This window comes from Canis lupus, chromosome X (assembly GCF_011100685.1).
Source record: "Canis lupus familiaris isolate Mischka breed German Shepherd chromosome X, alternate assembly UU_Cfam_GSD_1.0, whole genome shotgun sequence".
NCBI lineage: Eukaryota > Metazoa > Chordata > Mammalia > Carnivora > Canidae > Canis > Canis lupus.
Genome location: NC_049260.1, coordinates 40,572,810 through 40,595,005, shown reverse-complemented (window position 1 = coordinate 40,595,005; position 22,196 = coordinate 40,572,810). Strand labels below are relative to the sequence as shown.

The window sequence follows — 22,196 nt, the reverse complement described above, 5'->3', positions numbered from 1 at the left end:
AGCAACTTTCTTTTTTTTTAATTTTTTTAATTTTTATTTATTTATGATAGTCACAGAGAGAGAGAGAGAGAGGCAGAGACACAGGCAGAGGAAGAAGCAGGCTCCATGCACTGGGAGCCCGACATGGGATTCGATCCCGGGTCTCCAGGATCGCGCCCTGGGCCAAAGGCAGGCGCCAAACCGCTGCGCCACCCAGGGATCCCTCTCTTAGCAACTTTCAAATATATGGTATAGAATTGTCATCCATAATTACAACACTGTGCATTAAATCCCTAGAATGTATTCATCTTATAACTGTATGTTTGTATTCTTTGACCAACATTTCCCTATTTACCTCACCTCTCAGCTCCTGATAACCAACATTCTACTCTGTTTCTATAGATTCAGTTTTTTTAGATCCCACATATAAGTGAGGTCAAACAGTATCTGTCTTTCTCTGCCTGACTTATTTCACTGACTTATGGGATCTCAAGACTGATCCTTGATGCTGTTGCAAATGGCAAGATTTCCTTTTTTCTCATGGCTGAATATTCCATTGTGTGTGTATATAGCTATATCTACATATCTCAATATATCTATATATATATATCTCATTTTCTTTATCCATTTATCTGTTGACAGATACTTGAGTTATTTCCCTATCTTGGCTATTGTGAATAATGCTGCAATAAACGTGGGGATGAAGATATATCTTTGAGATCCTGTTTTCACTTTCTTTGGATAAATACCCAGAAGCAGAATTTCTAGATCATCTGGTAGTTCTATTTTTAATTTTCTGACAGACCTCCATACTGTTTACCAGAGTGCCTGTATCAATTTACATTCTAACCAACAGTGCATGAGGGTTCCCTTTTCTCCACCTGCTCGTTCACATTTGTTATCTCTTGTCTTTTTGATGATAGCCTTTCTAACAGGTGTGATGTGATATCTCACTGTGGTCTAGATTTTTTACATGGAAGCTCAGGGTTCCAAGCGGGTAGAGAGCAAGAGTGTGAGAATGAGTCAGGCAGAACTAGATTGTCTTTTACAACCTGGTTTCGCAAGTTGTGCAGTCTTTATTGCCACATTCTATTCTTTGAGGCAGTCACGAGGGTCGACTGAGGTTCAAGGGGTGGGAATGCAGATGCCACCTCTTGATGGGGCGTGGCACGTTCTGGAAGAGCATGTGCAATTGGAAATGGGGTTGTGGGCATTTTTTGAAAATGCAATCTGCCCTAAGTACTAAGAAGTCTGCAGAGAGAAGTTCTGTCCTCGACTTATAGAACCCAAGAGGGTGTAATATTAAATATTATGATCAATATGGCCAGTTTTCAGCAAATGTGGATTTTAGTGAGTCTCCAGAAATTAGATTGTCTTCCTGTTGCTGTACAACTTTCTCTGTGATTATACAGGTTTTTAGTATTTGCGATTTCATTAGGAACCTGCATGGAACTTCAAGATATATGGATTTTTGCAGGGGCTGGGTGACAGCCTGGACAAATATAGAACAATGCTAGCTAAAATCTTGATGAAGAGATTCATTCCCCTGCTTTAGAGAAGGTACTAAGCAGCTCCGCAGAGTGTTCACCTAGAGGAGAACCAGGAAGGCTGTAGTGCTCCAAATCTCTTTCTTACCTAATACTATCCCCTACCCTATTATTACTCTTTTTAGTTAAGCATTGATTTCTTCAATTAATTCTCTTAAAAATGCAAACTCCCCTGGGAGAGAAAACATGAACAGTTGGTAAGGATTTCAGAGCAGTTCAATAAACACTTAAGAGCACAGCGCTAGGCACTGGGAATTCAGTGATTAAGAATTCCATCGCTCTAGGGGCGCCTGGCTGGCTCAGTAGGTAGAGCATGCAACTCTTGATCTTGGGATTGTAGGTTCCAGCCCCACGTCAGGTGTAGAGATTACTTAAAAATTTAAAAATCTTTTTTAAAAAAGAGAGAATTCAAGCTCTTTTCTTCCGTGATGGATTGGAAATTCTAGTTCCTGAGGAATTGTTCCAAGAGGCTTTATTCTCCAGAGTCCACTTTCTGATTTTTTTTTTCAGAGGTGCCCCAAGAATCATCCAAAGACTCCCTGGGCTACCATAAGGTCATCATAAAAGGGCCACCAGGGTAATCACCCTCAGCCCCTGCTGCGCATCTAGCAGGAACAGCAAGAGTTCAGTTCCTTCTGGCTCAACCCTGTTCCCCAAGAGGGTTAGTTACACAGTCCAAAATAAGAAGTCGGTCTCTTCCCCAAATGGTGAAGGCGGTATTTTAACGCTTGCACCTTATTCCAATCCCTTATCAGTCCTCACTTTGGAACAGACTTAGAGCAGAGGTTTGAATGAAGCCTGGCGGAGTCTGGGAAGGCACTGTGAAAGCTGTGGAAAGAGAGGCGTAGGGCGAATCTTCGCTTCCCCCAGATCCACCCCCCCCCCCCCACCCTGGGTCCCCTCGCCCTTTACTGGGCTCCGGGCAGCCACACCCTGGCCAGAGGTGGAACACTTCGCGGTGGCCCCAGAGCGCGCGAATCCAAGCTGATGCTCCTGCCGGGCACCGGCGACCTCTGGCGTTGCGTTTAGGAAGCGCGGCGACGGCGCCGACTGCCCAGGACCGGCCCCGCGATCCCAGACGGCCTGGCCAGGTACGCCAGGACCCGGTAGGGAGCGCAGGGAGGCCGGCGGCCGACGGCCGCTCCCGGGAGCCGCAGGGGCCCAGCCGGGGCGGCTTCGACGGCCCGGAGGGCGCCGGCAGCGCGCGGCGCGGCTGGGGGCCGAACAGGTGCGCGGGCGGGGGGCGGTGCTTGGGGATCCTGCGCACTGCGCGCGCCCCTCCCCCACGTGGCTCCCTGCGCAGCCCCGGCCCGGCGCGCGGGGGGAGGAGCTGCGGCGGTCGCGGCCACTCCGGCAGGTCGGCTGCGCCGCGGGAAGCCGCGGACGGCGCGGGCTGCTGGTCCCCGCGCGCAGGAGGCGCGGGCGGCCCTGGGGCCATGGAGCCTGGTGACGCGGCGCGCCTCGGCCCGGGACGGGCGGCCCGGGCGCTGCCACCGCGGCTGCTGCTGCTGCCGCTGCTGCCACTGCTGCTGGGTCGGGGGCTGCGCGCCGCGGCCTCGGCCTCCACTGGGGCGGCGGCCGACGACAGCAGCGCCATGGAGGAGCTCGCCACTGAGAAGGAGGCGGAGGAGAGCCACCGGCAAGACAGCGTGAGCCTGCTCACCTTCATCCTGCTGCTCACGCTCACCATCCTCACCATCTGGCTCTTCAAGCACCGCCGGGTGCGCTTTCTGCACGAGACCGGGCTGGCCATGATCTACGGTGAGCACCCCCTACCGTGCCCACCGCCCCGCCACCCCTCCGGCGGCCCGGCCGCGGCGCTGCCCCCACCCCGCCCCGCTCTGCGCTGCGCTCCCCCTTCACTTGCCAACGTGTTTCTTTTCCGTTTCCCGCTGCGACGGGGTTGGTTCCCAAGGTCAACTGTCTTGCTTTTTCTGGCTTTCTATTACCGTTAAAAAGAATCCCACCCCATTTCGACGTTTCTTAATCGGGGAACCAGGATAATGAAAGGCACCGAGGTGGCCCGGCTCTGTCTGCCAGGTTCTGTTTTGTGCCCCCCCCCCCCACGATCCCCGCATCGCGCTTCCTCACCCGCCACCCCACCCCCCACCCCAGTTCAGCTCAACAGGGTGTGTGTGCCTCTGCGAGAGGTGGGTGACTACCCTGGGGACCGCGTCACCCCAAGAGGCAGGCCACAGTGAGGTGGGGGCGAGGGCTGAGGGTTTCTGGGCTTGGGTAATGGGCGGCCTGGGGCCTGATGGATGCCACACATCCATGGTCAACCTGGGTGAGCACCCACTTCTGAGATCTCTGTTCCCGGGTCTCTTGTTAACAAAGTCGGAGCCGGATGTGCTGTGAAAGGCGAGCGGGGTCCAGGATCCAGAGTGGTGCACTGCCGTGGTCGGGCCTAGTCGGGCATGTGGGCACTCCTCCCACTCTTCTGTCCAGGTGGGACATTATACCTAATGACTTGAAGAGGACCTTTTGTGTTCTTCAGGTTTTAACATAGACATGACTTTGAAGATACGTTTAGAAGTGTATGAGAGAGGGAAAGTAGTGGTTTTAACTCTGGAGTCAGCCGTCTTTTGTTGTGAAGGGTGGGCTGATGTCACCATCCTCTTCTGGATTTAATGGCACAGGGTGTGTTACGTTCAGAGTGGTCAGCACAAATCTTCCATCATTGGATGGATATCTGTTAGCTGTAATCTGAATCATCCCTCTATCCCACCCCCTTGTGACTCCAAACTAGAACCAAGTATTCTCTTTTTGAATTGAATTCAGTGGAGTTAAGGCCCAAGTGGGCATCCTCACGTGAAATAGATAAGCCCACTTCATGACTGTTCCCATTTGGGAACATTATACTTCATTACTTTTACTGGAGGGATCCCTCCATTCAATTTCCATTCAGGGTTCCTGGACAAAGAATGGAAAGCAGACACCTTAATTTTTAATGTGAAAATTACCCTTGGTCGTGGGCGTTGCTTCTCAGGGCTCTGGATCAGTTGTTGACAGCCCAGGCTCATGGCCACCAGGGCCTAAACAGATATGTCATTGAAACAGAACCAGGTCTAAAACCGAGTTCGGTTATTGCAAGTTGGAGACGTGAACTCAAACTTTGGTCTCAATACCTGGCCACTCTTGAGCTCTGCGGTTTGTGTCAGTGGGTAACAAATCACTAATGCCAGGGCTGCAGGTAAGCCAGGAGGTGTACTGAGCAGATAGTGGAGTGGGGGAATTGAAGCATGTTGTCATTTCAGGTGGTTGACTCTGAGGGATAATGCAAATGAAAATTATTCCTTCTGTGTCTATAGATAACCATAAAAATATTTTTATTTTCTAGCCTCAGGATCCAATTCACTAAAGCACAGTGTGAAATACTTCTAAAAGGTAGATTTGACAGGCTCATAAATACATGTTCAAGCACATGGAAAATGAGGATTTAAAAATATTTTTTTTCTGATGGAGAAAAAACTGTACTCCATGTTCTCAGGAGCTCAGTCATCTTTATCTTAAGGGTTACAAACAATAGTGGGATTTTCCTTTGCTGATATATACTTTTTAAACTCCTCTCCATCTTTTAGTCATTGGGGTCGTGTTGCAGTGTACCATTTTGTTTTGTGGTACCGAAATCTGGTTTAATTGCTGATTGTTCAGAACAGGCAACATCATCTTATAGCACTCTGTGTCATTTTGCTCTGTCTTTGGGTTTTAGTGTTACTTTGAAATATACTAAGAAATTTAGTTTGTCAGTATCTGATGTCCTATGTTCTGCCAAATATTAATATTTTAATGTGAATATTTTGCCTGTGAGAAAAGTTTTCTGTCTCATGGATATTTAGTCTTCTGTTTTAGTACACACACACCTTCCATCTGAATTCTAACATCATTTGATCAGCTAATTATTCATTATTTCCTGAAGGCTAGTGGGATAGGGATTCTGATTTTTAAAAATTCAGGATGAAAATATTCAAACGCTTAAGCAAACATAGTACAGATTTTCAGGACTTCTCTTTGTTAATAATAGTAAGAAACAGATTTCATTTCTTGATATCAGTAGAGGAAGTGAGTAATTGTCCTGTTGCCTCTGAGTAATAAAGGACAAAAAGACCTAAGGAAACATTTGTTGAGTATCTGCTGTGTGCTGGGTGCCCAATTTAATTTCTGAAGGTAAACAATTTAATTTTTAAATGTTGGTAAGCTTTTATGAGTGAAAGAGTTCAACTGCAAGTTTCAAAACTCTTTGAAATTTAAAAAATGTTAATTTCTGCCCCTTTAAAAATATATAAGTGGCATTTTAATTTGAAAGGGAAAGCTTTAATATTTATAACAAGTTATGATAAGTAACTATGTTTGCTGATATAAAATATCTCTGGAAGGATAGTCAATAGATTAGTAACATTGGTTTTTTTTTTTTCGGGGGAGGAACTAGGTTGCTGTGACCTGAGGTGGGAGGGAAACATCACTGTATACTCTTTTGTGCTTTATCCATTTTTTACCTGTGGAAGCTGAATTACCTCTCAGTGCATCATTGCCCCCATTTGGAGGCATTTATGATGGCATTTTAAGATGCTCCTCAAATCATCTAGTTTGATACCCACTTCTCCCTGTTTTAAATTATATTACACTATCAGTTTTCTGTGACCTTTCAATTGTTGCTTATACCCATGGGACTTCTGGAGCCCTGTGCCTGGAATGGAGACAAAATGGGAAAGGGGAAAGAGATTTTCTTTTCTTGCACTCTCTCCAACTCATTATCCTCAAAGAAGAGTTGATTTTTTAAAAAAGATTTTATTTCTTTATTTGAGAGAGAGAGATAGTACAAGCAGGAATGGGGGGAAGAGTCAGAGGGAGAGGGAGAACTAGACTCCCCACTGAGCAGGGAGCCTGATGCGGGGGCTCCATTCAAGGACCCTGGGACCGTGGCCTGAGCCACCCAGGCGCCCCAAGAGTTAACACTTTTTTAAAAATATTTTATTTATTTATTCATGAGAGACAAAAGAGACACACACACACACACACAGAATGAGAGAGGCAGAGACACAGGCAGAGGGAGAAGCAGGCTCCCTGAAGGGAGCCCGACGTGGGACTCAGGACTCGATTCTAGGACTCCAGGACCACACCCTGGGCCGAAGGCAGGCACTAAACCTGCTGAGCCACCCAGGCATCCCCCAAGAGTTGATGTGTTATTGGGAGTGGTGTGCACTGATAGATCCCATCTTAAGCTCTTGCTCAGAGACAAAGGATCTGAGGACAGTAAAAGACACACTGTGCATGCTCAACCTTCAAATTGCAAGGGACAAGGGCACCAGAGTGGCTCAGCGGTTGAGCATCTGTCTTCAGCTCAGGTTGTGATACCCAGGTCCTGGGATCAAGTTCCACATCAGGCTCCCTCCAGGGAGCCTGTTTCTCCCTCTGCCTATGTCTCTGCCTATGTCTGTGTGTCTCTCATGAATGAATGAATAAATAAATAAATAAATAAGATCTTAAAACCAAAAAATAAATTGCAAGAGACAGTTATAAGCACACCTCCCTGACAGCAGACCCAGGTAGCTATCAGGGAAGGTGACCAGAGACCAGACTCTCCAGGGAAGTTGAAAGCAGCACCTCCAGGCCCTGTGATGCACACAGCAGTGGCCCAGGAGCTTACTGGCACCAGTCTAACCTGTTTTGTCAGAGCAGGGAGCTCCCAGCTGTCTGCCTCTGTACGTGACTACATGACTACGTGCCATCCGAAAGTTACTGGGCCCAGCAAATCTGTGCAGCAGAAATAGCAAGTGTCTGAGGCAGAGAAAGGTGGTATAAACATACTGTGTCAGTTAGCTGTGGTTCTCTCTCGTGTGTATGCTAGTTCCACTTCCCCCCATAATGTTTTTGTGACAACTGATACAGGTCCAAAATATCTAACTTGGCCGTGTCAGCCTACCACCTGCCTCTCGCTTCCTCCACGCCTATCAACTTCCCAAGTCTATGTTGGTCAGCCCCTCCAGGTTCTGTGGGCCGTGGGCTGGTGGTTGCTTTATTGGAGCTGAATTGTCTAGCTCAGCCTGAGAGTGGGTTCCTAGGCAAAGCCTGCAAGGGGAAATATGACTCTTTGAAGTAGCATACAATTAGCATTTGAGCCTGTGTGTGAGTAAACATTTTGGAACCACCCTGTTCTTGGTTAATTGGGAGCCCTGGGTTTTTCTTTTAAGAGTCCCCCCACCCTTCAGCCCCAGTCTGGGGCAGCTCCATAGGGTCTCACTTTGGCCCCAGATCCCTTGGGTTCAGATGCTGGCTCTGTTATTTTTAAAGCTGTATACAACATTGGGTTAGCTCTCTGAGCCTTGGTTTCCTCTTTTCAAAAATGGAGACAGTGTCACTCACCTCATAGGATTACTGTATTATTGAGATGTTGTAAAGGTCAAGTGCAGTGCCTGACACTTAAACACTTGGTAAGTATTAGTTCTTATTCTCACTTTAGACTTTGTGATTCTTTGGCCAGCTTTTTTTTTTTTTTAGGATTTTATTTATTTATTCATGAGAGACTCACAGAGAGAGGCAGAGACACAGGCAGAGGGAGAAGCAGGTTCCTTGTGGGAAACCTGATGTGGATTCGACCCCAGGACCACGGGATTACGCCCTGAGCAGCAAGCCGACACTCAACCACTGAGCCACCCAGGCGTCCCTGGCCAGCTTTGCCACTTGAGATTCATTCAGTAGAGACCTGCTGTAATTTAAAAATGCATCAGCATAAGTTAGTGGGGGAGAGGTGCATTTAATTTTTTTTGATGGGCTATTTGTTAATACCTAGAAACTATTTACAGTGTACCTACCCTGCTCTTTTGGCCAGCAGTCTCAATTCTTGGACCTTGTCCTTCAGAAATACTTGTGCTAGCATGTTACATAGATGGCAATATTTGTTGTAGCAGAAGCAAGTTGCAATACTCAAGAAGGGACTGGTTAAGTGACAGCACATTCCTGCTAAGGAATATTATGCAGCTGGCAAAAAAGACGTGTTGTGCAGCCATCCACACATACTGTTGTGAAGAAAAACAAGGCATGGGGCACCTGGGTGGCTCAGTAGTAGAGCCTCTGCCTTCGGCTCAGGTCGTGATCCCAGGGTCCTCAGATTGAGTCCTGCATCAGGCTCCCCGCAGGGATCCTGCTTCTCCCTCTGCCTATGTGTCTGCCTCTCTCTGTGTGTCTCTCATGAATAAATAAATAAAAGCTTTAAAAAATACTTTATAAAGAAAAAACAAGGTTCACAACAATCTGTATAGTATCATCTCACTTATGCTTTAAGAATTATGCAATGTATGCACTCAAACATGTACACATATTTATATATGACCTGCACATGCAAACTTAGCAGTGGTTATCCTTTGGTAGTGGAGCCAGTTGTTGGGATAGAGGGAGGGGAGATGTTACTTTTCCCTTTGTACTCTTCTGAATGGCTTGAAATTTCCATGACACTGACACATTTCTTTTGCAATTGAAAAATTGTTTGAAAAGAAAGCTGACAATTTTTATGTAGCAAAAATTACATTAGAACTAGGGGAACATAGTTATATGGTTAGGTAGCATTTTCCTTCGATATTAAGGTATTCTTTTTAAAGGAATCTCTAGGCATAAAGAAAACTTAGTTTTTTAAAAGTGAGTAATGGACATAAAATGTATCTCAAAATTAGAAAGTGAGATTTCCTGAAATTGTTTCTTAGAACTCTCAAAAGGTAATCTTTTTGGAATGATGTGATTAGAAAATCACCATTTTACAACCCTCGATGACTTAGACCAGGATTTTCAATGAATTCCAAAGCTATAGGTGAGAGGTTGTTGGGGAACATGGTCCTTACATGGTGCCAAGGGGCACTCCACAGATTATTTGCCTATCACAAAGGAGAGAAGGTATCTTTATGGTGGAGAGGTCAGGCAGTCGCCATCCTGTATCTAAGTCATCAAATTTATCCTTGCTCCTTGTTGAACTATCTAGTAGTATGTGCCTCCTTATGTGATGCAGTTTTTACAGGAAATATAGGGGATAGAGAAGCAAGTTATCAAATACCGTGTGAAGACAATTAGACATATCCAAAATATGGGATAATCTACAAGAGCATTGTCCTGGTTTCAAGAAGTCTATGTCAAGGGAAACAAAAAGATAGGATAAATGTCTGTTATGGACTGTATTGTATCTCACCTTCTGAGACTCATGTGTTGAGGTCCTGATAATCCCTAATGTGATGCTATTTGGAAGTGGGGTTTGGGGAGGTAATTAGGTTCTAGGTGAGGTTATAAGAGTGGTACCTCTATGATGGGTTTAGTGCCCTTATAAGAAGATGAAGAGACCAAAGCTCCTAGTCTCTCTACCATGTGAGGATACAGGGAGAAGGCCACCATCTACAAGCTAGGAAGAGGGCTCTAATCAGACACTGAATCTGCCAGCACCTTAATCTTGAACTTCCTGGCCTCCAGAACTGTGAGAAATAAATGTTGGTTGTTTAAACTACCTAGTCTATGGTATTTTGTTCTAGCAGCCTGAGCCAACTAAGACCGTGTTCTTACAAGTTCATGGAGACCAAAGAGGCATAAGCAGTCATAGCACAGGAAACTTGATTGACTCCTGGTTCATGAAAATAAACTATAAAATGTTTTGGATATGGACTTGGTGCCAGATGACATTAGGGAGTGACTGTTATTTTTCTTAGGTGAGATAATTGGGGTTGTATAGGAGAATGCACATATTAATTGGCGTCTACAAGTATTTAGGGGTCAAGTATATGAGACCTAATGCGTGCAACTTACTTTCAAAAAGTTCAGTCAAAAAAATACACATACCACATATATCTGAGTGGTGGGTGAAAGGGTATGCGTTATATATATTCATCTTTCAACTTTTTTCTATGTTTTGAAATTTTCATTAAAATAGAAAATTGGGGAAGATGTTAACCTCCCTGCTAACCTGTTAGTTGTTAACCTTCCTTCCTGAAAGGATGAAGGCTATATACAACCTGTTACTCTCATTAAATTCTGACATTGAGTAATGCTGTTTGACATTACTCATTGACAGTTTATTTTTATTTTTTTTAAAGATTTTATTTTAATTTATTTATTCATAAGAGACACAGAGAGAGGCAGAGACATAGGTAGAGGGAGAAGCAGGATCCCTGCGGGGAGCCTGATGCAGGACTCAATCTGAGGACCCTGGGATCACGACCTGAGCCGAAGGCAGAGGCTCAACTACTGGGCCACCCAGGTGGCCCTTGACATTAGTTTATATGGGATTATGTTAGGCTTTCTTACTTTTAATTTTTTTATTTTATAAAAGATTTTATTTATTTGTTTGACACAGAGAGAGAGAGTCTGTGTGCACAAACGGGGGGAGCAGCAGAGGGAGCGGGAGAAGCAGGCCCCCTGCTGAGCAAGGAGCCACATGTGAGCCTCAATCACAGGACCCTGACCTGAGCCGAAGGCAGATGCTTAGCCAACTAGGCCATCCAGGCACCCCTGATATTTTTTTATTTTAAAAGCTCACATCTCTTTTGAAAAATTACCTCCGTTCCATTTGCAAGAGAATAGGTGTTAGGAGACTTTTCTCTTTTGGTTAAAGCATGTTACTTGGCTTTTAATCAGTGTGGATATTTGTGTTAGGGTAATGCTAGCCATTGGAACAGACCAACCCCAAATTTCAGTGGCCTAACATAAGAAAGGTTCATTTTTATTTCATGTAATGAGCCAGTGCAAGAGTCTGGCAGGTGGTTCTCCAGGTAGTCATTCAGGGACCAGGTGCCTTCCATCCCGTGGCTTCCACATCCCTTAGGGCCTTGGAATCCTCTCTCTCCAACCAGTGAATAAGGAAAGGAAAAGAGATCACATGGGGAAGACTTTGTGCTAAGCCTGAAAGTATTGCACATCACTTTGTCCACTTCTGTTGGACAGAACCTCGTCATAAGGCCACATCTTACTGGAAGGGAAGCAGGGAATATAGTTTAGCTAGAGGAAGAGGAACAGGTTTGGAAAGCAGCTAGCCAATCTCTGATGCAGTGTTTGATGTGTACTTTGTCACACATAATCTAGGAAAGAGAAGTAGTAGGATTTGCATGTGGTTTTGTTGTTGGTGATAATAAACTAAATTTTTTAAGTAACCCATTTTGAAGGGAGTATTCATCTGGAGTTTATGAAATTATTTCAGTACATTACTGGGGAGATTATTAGAACTAGCAGGTATGGTCTCAGACTTAGAATGCTTCGGAGTGGGACACAGAAATTGATGTTTCAATACATTAGCAGAGTTTTTTTTGCAATATTTTATTTTATTTTATCTATTTTTTTTAGAGCGAGTGAGCATGAGTTGGGGGAGGGAGAGACAGAGAACATGAGAAAGAATCTCAAGCAGACTCTGCACTGAGCATGGAGCCCAACATGGGGCCTGATCTCCCAACTCTGAGATCAGGACCTGGGCCAAATCAAGAGTCAGATGCTTAACCAACTGGTGCCCCTAGTAGGGTTTTTTGTTGTTGTTGTTTTTTAAGTTGTAATTTGAAACTCACTGCTGTAGAAGATTTGTTTTCACCCTTTAAATACATTCACTATGTTGCTTGTAATTAAACAATAGTAGAAAAATAGCAACTGTTTTTGGAGTACCTGCTATGATAGCCAGGCACTATGTTAAGTATTTTGCACACTTAAAGCCATTTAACCTTCACATCAAATGTATGAAGACTGTATTGTTGCTCTCATTTTGCCAAATGAAGAAATTGAACATTAGATCTACTACTACATTTGTTTAGGGCCATGTATTTGAGAGTGGTAAGTGGGAGTCTATTAAAGGATGAGATCAGTATGGTTCAGGATGTGTTTGGCCAGGATAGAGCCAAAGTTGAATCCTGCCCTGATGACCCGGTTCCTAAGGGTCTCTGAGGGAAATCTCTGCCCAGAGTATAAAATAAAAGTGTCCCCTTTTATTCTTAGTTAGGGCTTTGGTTCCAAACTCCAATGTACTACTGCAAGGAATGAGGCTGGCCAATTTGGAAGACTGGATTTTCCTATGCTAAATTGGCCTTGGGACCTTGGATCCGAGTGGAGCCAAAATGCCTGTTTGTTTTCATCCAAAGGTGCTATGAACGATTGTTTGGGCCTCCCCTAATTCATATATTGAAATCCTGACACCTAGTGTGATAGTATTGGGAGCTATGGCTTTTGGGAGGTAATTAGGTCATGAAAATGGAGCCCTCATGAATGAGATTCATACCCTTATAGAAGAGACCCCAGAGAGCTCTCTCCCCACCACACGAGTATACAATGAGAAGTCGGCAGTCTGCAGCCCAGAAGGAGACGCTCACCAGAACCTGACCATTTTATGACCCTGATCTTGGACTTATAGCTTCCAAAACTGTGAGAAAAATAAATTTCTGTGGTGTCTAAGTCACCCAGTCTATGGTACTTTGTCAGAGCTGCCCTGACCAAAACAATATGGCAGAAAGCTACCAGTTGTTATAGAGGAAAACCCAGAAAAATCATCAAAGGATGTTTAGAGTGGCTGTGCCAGGCCTTCTTGGTGGGAGCAGGTGCTTAAAAGGTTTCTGATCTCAAGATGTCACTATCACAGAGGTGGAGAGGCAGAGCCTGGTCTGTCGAGCTTCCAGGTCTCCTTCCTCTTACTATGCTAGTTCTCCCAGGCATATCATAGTCTCCTGGAGAGCTCTTCCCAAGTACATTAGAACATAAGCCTGAATGACAGTGTAGGCAGGCATACATGTCTTTTGTTTACTGCTGTCTCTTCTGTCCCTAGAATAGTGCCAGACACATAGTAGGTGCCATGGAAATATTTGCTTAATGAATTCTATTTTGTCTAACAAAAATAAGGTGCTATTAACGCTGCTTAGCATTAAAGGTCCTTCCTTCAGGTTCTCATGCCTCAGATTCACACTGGCAGTGAAGTTTCTGAGAAGGAGAACTGTGTGTGAAAACATCTGCCTGAATCACAGCAAGCTGTTGCAGGAAGGAGAACAAAGGGGGATAGGTGAGTATATTTTCGCAAAAATTGTGTACTTAGCTGATAAGCTACATGGTGGTTTCTAAATTCTTTTTTATTTTTTATTTTTTTTTAATTTTTATTTATTTACTTATGATAGTCACAGAGAGAGAGAGAGAGGCAGAGACACAGGCAGAGGGAGAAGCAGGCTCCATGCACCGGGAGCCTGATATGGGATTCGATCCCGGGTCTCCAGGATCGCGCCCTGGGCCAAAGGCAGGCGCCAAACCGCTGCGCCACCCAGGGATCCCTAAATTCTTTTTTATTGTGGTAAAATAAATATAGCAAAATTTGCCATTTTAAAAATCATTTTTAACTGTACAATTCACTAGCATTAATGGCACTAGTAAAACTGTGTGGCCAATCATACCAGTATTTCCAAAAATTTTTTGTTACCTCAAACAGAAACTCTGTACCTATTACACAATAATGTCATATTCTTTCCTCTCCCCACTGCCCAATATCCTCTAATCTAGTTTTTGTCTCTACGAATTTGCCTATCTTAGATATTTCATGTAAGTGTATTCATACACTTCTAGTCCTAACTTATTTGTATCTGACTTATTTCGCTCGGCACAGTATTTTCAAGGTTCATCCGTGTTGTTGCATATATATGAATTTCATTCCTTTCTAAGGCTGAATAATGTTCTACTCTGCATTTGTTTCCTCATTTATCAGTTCCTGGACACTTGAGTGGTTTTACACCTTTTGGCCATTATGAATATTGCTGCCATGACATGCAAGTATCTCTTTGGGTCCCTGTTTTCAGTTCTTCTGAGTATATACCTGGGAGTAGAATTGCTGGGTCATATGGTACTTCTATGTATGACTTTTCTCAGAACTGCCTGTTTTCCACAGCAGCTTCAGTATTGTACATTCCCACCGAAGTACACAAGAGGTCTAATCTCTCCACATCTTCTCCAATACTTGTTATTTTCTGTTGTTGTTGGATTTTTTTTTGTAGGCATCCTAGTACTTGTGAAGTGGTAGCTCATGGTTTTAATTTTCATTTTCCTAATGAATAATGATGTGGAGCATCTTTTCATGTGTTTATTGGCTGTTTGTACATCTTCTTTGGAGAAATGTTCATTCAACTCCTCTGCCCATTTTTAAATTAGGGTGTTTATTTTTGTCATTATTGAGTTGTAGGAGTTCTTTATATATTCTGGATATTAATCTCTTATGAGATGCATGAGTTGTAAATACTTTATCCTAGTTCATGTCGCCTTTTTACTCTATGATAGTATCCTTTGATGCATAAAAGGCTTTAATGTTGATGACGTTCACTTTTTTTCTTTTGTTGTCTATGCCTTCAGTGTCATACTCAAGAAGTCTTTGCCAAATCCAATGCCATGAAGCTTTCTCTATATGTTTTATTTGAAGAGTTTCATAGTTTTAGCTCTTAAATTGAGGTTTTTGGTCTATATTGAGTTAATTTTTATATATGGTATCAGGTAATGGTCCAAATTAATTTTTTTTTTGTATATGGATGTTCAGTTATGCCATTACCATTTGTTGAAGAAACTGTCCCTTCCTCATTGAATGGTTTTGGCACCCTTGTCAAAAAACAGTAGACCATAGATGTGAAGGCATATTTCTAGGCTCTCAATTCTATTCCATTGGTCTATATGTCTGTCCTTATGCCAGTATCACACCGTTTTGATTATTGTAGCTTTATAGTGTGTTTTGAAATTGGGAAGTGTGGAGTCCTCCAACTTTGTTCTTTTTCAGGATGATTTTGGCTCTATGAAGTTCCTCGATTTTCAATATAGGTTTTAGGATGGATTTTTTCATTTCTTTTTTTTAAGATTTTATTTATTTATATGACAGAAAGAGAGTGTGTGTGTGAGAGAGAGGACAAGCAGGGAGAGTGGCAGGCAGAGGGAGAGAGAGAAGCAGGCTCCCTGCTGAGCAGGGACTCAATCCCAGGACTCTGGGATCATGATCTAAGCTGAAGGCAGACAGATGCTTAACTGACTGAGCCACTCAGGCACCCCAGGTTTTTTCATTTCTGCCATTGAGATGTTATAGAAATTACATAGAGTCTCTATATTGCTTTGGATAGTATTGTCATCTTAATGATTTTAAGTCTTCTAGTCCGTGAACATGGTATCTTTTCATTTATTTAGGTCTTTAATTTCTTTCAGGAATGTTTTGTAGTTGAGTGTACAACTCTTGCACTTCCTTGGTTAAATTTATTTTCAAGTATTTTATTCCTTTTTATGCTATTTTAGGTGAAATTGTTTTTTTTAATTTATTTTTTATTGGTGTTCAATTTACTAACATACAGAATAACCCCCCGTGCCCGTCACCCATTCACTCCCACCCCCCGCCCTTCTCCCCTTCCACCACCCCTAGTTCGTTTCCCAGAGTTAGCAGTCTTTATGTTCTGTCTCCCTTTCTGATATTTCCCACACATTTCTTCTCCCTTCCCTTATATTCCCTTTCACTATTATTTATATTGTTTTCTTAAGTTCTTTTTTGGATTGTTTATTGCTAGTGTATAGAAATATGACTGATTTTTTTGGTGTTGATTTTGTGTCTTGCAACTTTGTTGAACTTATTTTTGTAGCAGTTTTTTGGATTCTTTAGAGTTTTATATGTATAAGATCATGTCATCTGCAAATGGAGATAGTTTTACTTCTTTCTTTCTAATTTGGATGCCTTTTATTTCCCTTTCTTGCCTAATTGTTCTGGTTAGAACTTCCAGTCCTGTGTTGAATTGAAGTGGTAAAAGTGGGGATCCTTGTCTTGTTCCTGATCTTAGGGGAAAAGGTTTCAGTTTTTCACCACTGCGTATGGTATTAGATTTGGGTTTCTCACATATGGCCTTTGTCACTTTGAGGAAGTTCCTTTTTATTTCTAGTTTATTGGGTGTTTTTTTTTTATAATGGAAAGGTATTCTTTTTGTCAAATGTTTTTTCTACTTCAGTCGAGGTGATTATGTGGGTTTTCTCCTTCATTCTATTAACATGGTATATTACACTGATTGAGCTTCATATTTTGAGTCACCCTTGCATTCTTGGGATAAATTGCATTTGGTCATGGTGTATAGTTCTTTAAATGTGTTGCTGAATCTGGTTAGCCAGTATTTTGTAGAGGATTTTTGCAGCTATATTTATAAGGACTGTTGGTCTGCAGTTTTCTATTGTCATGTACCTGGCTTTGATATGAGGGTAATGCTGGCTTCATATCAGGAAGTATTCACTGTTTCAATTTTTTGGAAGAGTTTGAGAAGGATTGTTGTTATTTCTTCTTTAAATGTTTAGTAAAATTAATCAATAAGGCTATGTGGTTCTGGGCTTTTCTTTGTTGGGAAGTTTTTGATTACTGATTCACTCTCCTTATTGTTATAGGTCTATTCAGATTTTTCTGTTTCTTCTTGAATTAGTTTTGATATTTTGTGTGTTTGTAAGAATGTGTGAATTTCATCTAGGTTACCCAATTTGTTGGTGTGTATACTTGTTCATAATCTTTTTAACATCTGTAAAGTTGATCTAATGTCTCCTTTTTCATTTCTGATTTTAGTAATTTGAGTCTTCTCTCATTTTTCTTAACTACTCTAGTTACAGTTTGTCAATTTTGTTGATCTTTTCAAAGAACCAACTTTTAAAAAAAATTCTTTTCTTCTATTCTTTATTTATCTCCTCTCTAATCTTTTCATCTGTCCCTGTCCTAGCTTCGAGTTTGGTTTCTCTTATTTTTTTTTTTTTTTTGGTTCCTTCAGGTGTAATTAAGTTACTGATTTGAGATCATTCCTCTTTTTTAACGTAGACACTTACAGCTAAGAATTTCTCTCTGAGCCCTACTTTTGCTGCATCTGATGACTTTTGGTATGTTATGTTGTTTTCATTTTTCCCAAGGTATTTTCTAATTTCCTTTGTGATTTCTTCTTTGACTTATTGGTTAAGAGTGTGCTGTTTAATTTCCACACATTTGGGGCACCTGGGTGGCTCAGATGGTTAAGCCTCTGCCTTCAGCTCAGGTCACGACCATCAAGTCCTGGGATTGAGCCCCACATCAGGCTCCCTGCTCAATGGGGAGTCTGCTTCTCCCTCTCCTCCTGTTTGTGCTCTCTCTGTCTCTCTCTTTCAAGTGAATAAATTTTAAAAATCTTTAAAAAGTCCACACATCTGTGAGTTTTCCACTTTTCTTTCTGTTATTGATTTCTAGTTCATCCCATTGTGATGGGAAAAGATACTTTGAAAACTTTTAGCCTTTTTCATTTTTTTAAGACTTGTTTTGTGACCTAACTTATGGTCTATCCTGGAGAATGTTAAAAATATGTACTTGAGAAGAATGTGTACTCTGATCTTGTTGGGTGGAGTGTTCTGTATGTGTCTGTTAGGTCTAGTTGGTTTATAGTATTCTTCAAGTCCTCTAATTCTTTATTGATCTTCTGTCTGGTCTTTATGTTATTGTTAGTTGGTTATTGAAGTCTTCAACTATTATTATAGAACTAGGTCTTCCAGGATGCCTGTTTGGCTCAGGGTGTGATCCTGGAGTGCCAGGATCAAGTCCCACATCGGGCTTCCTGCATGGAGCCTGTGTCTCCCTCTATGTTTCTGCCTCTCTCTTTGTGTCTTTCATGAATAAATAAATAAAAACTTTTTTAAAAAAAGAACTAGGTCTTCCTTTAGTTCTGTCAGATTCTGCTTCATATGTTTCTGGGATCCATTTTTAGGTTTGTATTTGTTTGTATTTGTTGTATCTTATTGATAGGTTGAACATTTTATCAATATATATCTTTGTCTATTGTAATATATTTTTTTAACTTAAAATCTATTTTGTCAGATAATATAGCCACCCCACTTCCCTTGTGGTTACTATTTGCATAGTCTATTTTTTTTTTTACTATCCTTTTACTTTCAACCTCTTTGTGTCTTTGTATTCAAAGTGATTCTCTTGTACACAACATATAGATGGATTATTTGTTTCTACCCATTCTGCCAGTCTCTGACTTTTAATTGTAGAGCTTAATTTTTTGACATTTAAAGTAATTGCTGGTAAGGTAGGACTCCTTCTGCCATGTTGGTTTTTGTTTTCTATATGTCTTATATGGTTTTTGTTCCTCATCTCCATTACCACCTTTTTTGTGTTTAGTTGATTTTTTGTAGTGTATAGTTTTGATCTTCTTTCCTTTTCTGTATATTGTTATTTTCTTGCTGGTTATCTTGGAGATTTCACTTAATATCTTAAGCTTTTAGTAACACATTTTGAATAGTACCAACTTAGTTTCAGTATTATACACACTCTGTTCCTATACCTCTGTTCCTTTCCCTTTATATTGTTATTGTCAAGATTACATATTTATACATTGTGTATCTATTGACATAGATTTATAATTATTATTTGAAATTGCCTTTTTAATCATATAAAAAGAAGAGTTATAAAAAAAAAGAAGAGTTATAAACCAAAAGTATTGTTTTTTTACATTTACCTGTGTTCTTCACCAGTGTTTTTTATTTTTTCCTATGGTTTCAAGTACTGGCTGGTGTCTATTCATGTCAGCCTGAAGTACTCCTTAAGCATTTCTTATAGGTCAAGTCTACTCATAAGGAACTCCACTAGCTTTTTCTGGAGATGTTTCTCCAGAAATGTTTCTGGAGATGTCTTAATTTCTCCTTCATTCTTGAAAATTTGTTTTTGCCAGGTACAGAATTCTTGGTTGACATTTTTTTTCTTTCAGCACTTTAAATATGTTATTTCACTTTCCTTCTAACCTCTGAGGTTTCTGCTAAGAAATCAGATTTCATTTTATTGGAGACCCCTTGTATGTGACAAGTCACTTCTCTTTTCTCCTTTCAAGGTTCTCTTTGTCTTTACCTTTCAACAGTTTCATTATAGTGTGTCTCAGTGTGCATCTTTTGAGTTTATCCTGGTTAGAGATCGTTGAGCTTCTTGAATGTGTAGAGTAACGGATGTCATCAAATTTGAGAAGTTTTAAGCCATAATTTCTTCAAATATTCTTTCTAATTCTTTCTCTGTCTCTCCATTTGGGACTTCCATAATGCATTATTGGTCCTCTTGATGGTGTCTCACAGGTCCCTTAGGCCGTGTTCACTTTTCTTCAATTGTTTTTACTTTCTGCTCCTCAGACTTCATAATTTCAATTGTTCTATCTTTACATTTGCTAATTCTGTCTTCTGCTTGCTCGAATATGCCATTGAGCCCTTCTAGTCAATTTATTATTTCAGTTATTGTACTTTTCAGCTCTAGAATTCTAACACTTCCTTTTTAAAATTTCTACCTCCTTTTTGATATTCTCATTTTGTTTATACATCATTTTCCTGGTTTCCTTTATTTCATTGCTCATGGTTTCCCATAGCTTTTTAAGCATATTTCAGATAGTTGACTTAAAGTTTCTGTCTAGTATGTCTAATATCTCAGCCTTCTTAGGAAGGAGTTTTTGCTTGGTTGCTATAAACCTTTTAGTTTTTTCCAGAAATTTGAAAAAGTTGGTTCTGACAGTTTCTGCTTATTTTTTTTATATTTCTATGAAGGAACAGGAGTTTGGACCTGCCTACTCCATCATTTTGCTGACATTCCTCACCACATTGTGCTTTTAAAAAAATTACAAATAAATAAATAAATAAAAACAGTAAATAAATAAAAATTACATTTTGTATATTTTCAGAGACACCATGATCTCTGGGGAAAAATAGTATTAAGTCCTGTTTTGTTAAACTTGTGTACCATGTCACTAAGAGTAAAAGTCCTGAAGTAGTCTTTTAAATTTTATTGTGGGCTTCTATCACATGCTTTTGCTGAGAAGCTAGAAAGAGAAAATTCTAATTGGGGTGTAACTTATCATACATAGAGTTTAAGTTTATATTAAACAAATCTCTTCTTTACCTACTCCCCATCTACCTCTGAAACACATTGTGGGTAAAGACACATTTACCTCAAACTGTCTTGGGTTATTAAAAAAGTTGATTCACAGATAACTTTGTGTTGGGCATAGACCTAAGTGTGGCAGAGACTCCAGGTATCTCCCAATATTCATTCTCCCTTTCATCCTTCTAATAGGACCATTAGTTTTAGCTCAGCATATTTCTATGCAATGAAAACACTGTATTTCTTGGCCTCTCTTGTGGTTAGATGTCCTATGATCAAGTTCTGACTAAAGATTGAAAGTGCTGTGTGGATTTTGAGCAAATATCTATAAAAGGAAGGGAATATGCACTTCTTCTGTCATTCCTTCTATTTTCTTGAATGTCAATGTTATGGCTAGGCCTTCAGCAGCCGTATTGGATCCAGAGGTAACTTTGGGAATGGAAGACACTTCTAGCAATACATCAAGATAGGTGGAGCTGGGATCTCTGATAGCATAGAGCTGCTGTGCTAGACCTGGACTGAATACTTCCAGACATCTTACAAGTGAGAGAGAAATGAGTGTTTGTTATTTGCTGCTGAATCTAATTTTAACTTTTATACCGGGCTCTGAGTTCCACTTGAAACTCGAGTGTGATAGATGGGACTGTTTTGAGGACCTGATGCAGTTGTTTATGACTATAATGGATAAGACACTGCTTGGGATTCTAGGGGGAGGCCAAAGAATAGGCAGTACAGGTCCAGAGAAAGTGTTTGAAAAAAGAGTTAAGATTCAAAGTACCACTTACATTTGGTAACTGCTTGGGCGTCTGGTGGCCACCCACAGATGTGGTGATTTGCTAGAAAGACTCATGGGATTAAGAGACATATATAGTCAGAGCTATGATTTATTATAGTGAAAGGATAAACAGCAGGATCAGCAAGGGGAAAAGATGTAATGGGTGGAGTCTGGAAGAGTCTAGATGGGGCCTTCTAAAGTTCTCCCTTAGACGATTTGAAGTAGGCTTTCACAGAACAAGCTTCTTCTTCCAGCAGGTAGATACAGCAACACATGCACAGGGTTTCTGCCTAGGGAATCTTGCTTAAGACTCCAACTTTTTTTTATTGAGGGCTGATCAGGACTCTTACTGAAATTTCTGACTCCCAGAAGGAAAGCAGGCGTTTGTCATAAATCACATTCACAAAAACAACTTAGCCAGGCTAGTATGGCAGAATTCAATGTCCTAGACCCACAGAACAACCTTATCAATTAGTAACACAGGGAATATTCTATACACCATATTCAAATGAGCTATTACAAGGATCAACCATGCAAGCAGGCCCTCCTAGAGATCACAACATCAGGCCTGTTATGTTAACGTTTTCCTGCAGAATAACATGTGGTGTCAGCTGACTGTTAGTTTTTTGTGTTCCTGAGGTTTCTCTAGTCATCCACTCTTTTATTTTTAAAATCATTAGTTTTTAAAATTTAATTAAATTAATTTAATTAAATTTAATTTTGTTTTTTTTTGTGTGGGCATATGTGTAAATGTCTTTATTCCACCTTCAATTTGAAAGATGTTTTTGCTGGGTATAGAATTCTATATTGATTTTTTTGTATATTTTTTATTGGAGTTCGATTTGCCAACATATAGCTTAACACCCAGTGTCATCCCATCCAGTGCCCCCCTCAGTGCCAGTCACCCCGTCCCCCCACCCACCTCCCCTTCCATTACCCCTTGTTCATTTCCCAGAGTTAGGAGTCCCTCATGTTCTGTCACCCTCTCTGATATTTCCCGCTCATTTTCTCTCCTTTCCCCTTTATTCCCTTTCACTATTTTTTATATTCC

At 41.3% G+C, this 22,196-nt stretch overlaps 1 protein-coding gene across 3 annotated transcripts in view; it reads left to right on the top strand.

The window, feature by feature from the left end:
- The first annotated feature begins 2,962 nt into the window (after nucleotides 1–2,962).
- Nucleotides 2,963–22,196, top strand: part of SLC9A7 (solute carrier family 9 member A7) — a 148,944-nt gene continuing 129,710 nt past the window's right edge. For 2 of the 3 annotated variants that reach the window (XM_038587259.1, XM_038587258.1), the window contains exon 1: nucleotides 2,963–3,287. In XM_038587259.1, coding sequence (XP_038443187.1) covers nucleotides 2,963–3,287 — 325 coding nt within the window. Of the gene's footprint in view, nucleotides 3,288–13,319; nucleotides 13,522–22,196 lie in introns of those variants that run through there. The other variant, XM_038587260.1, reaches the window with a different exon arrangement.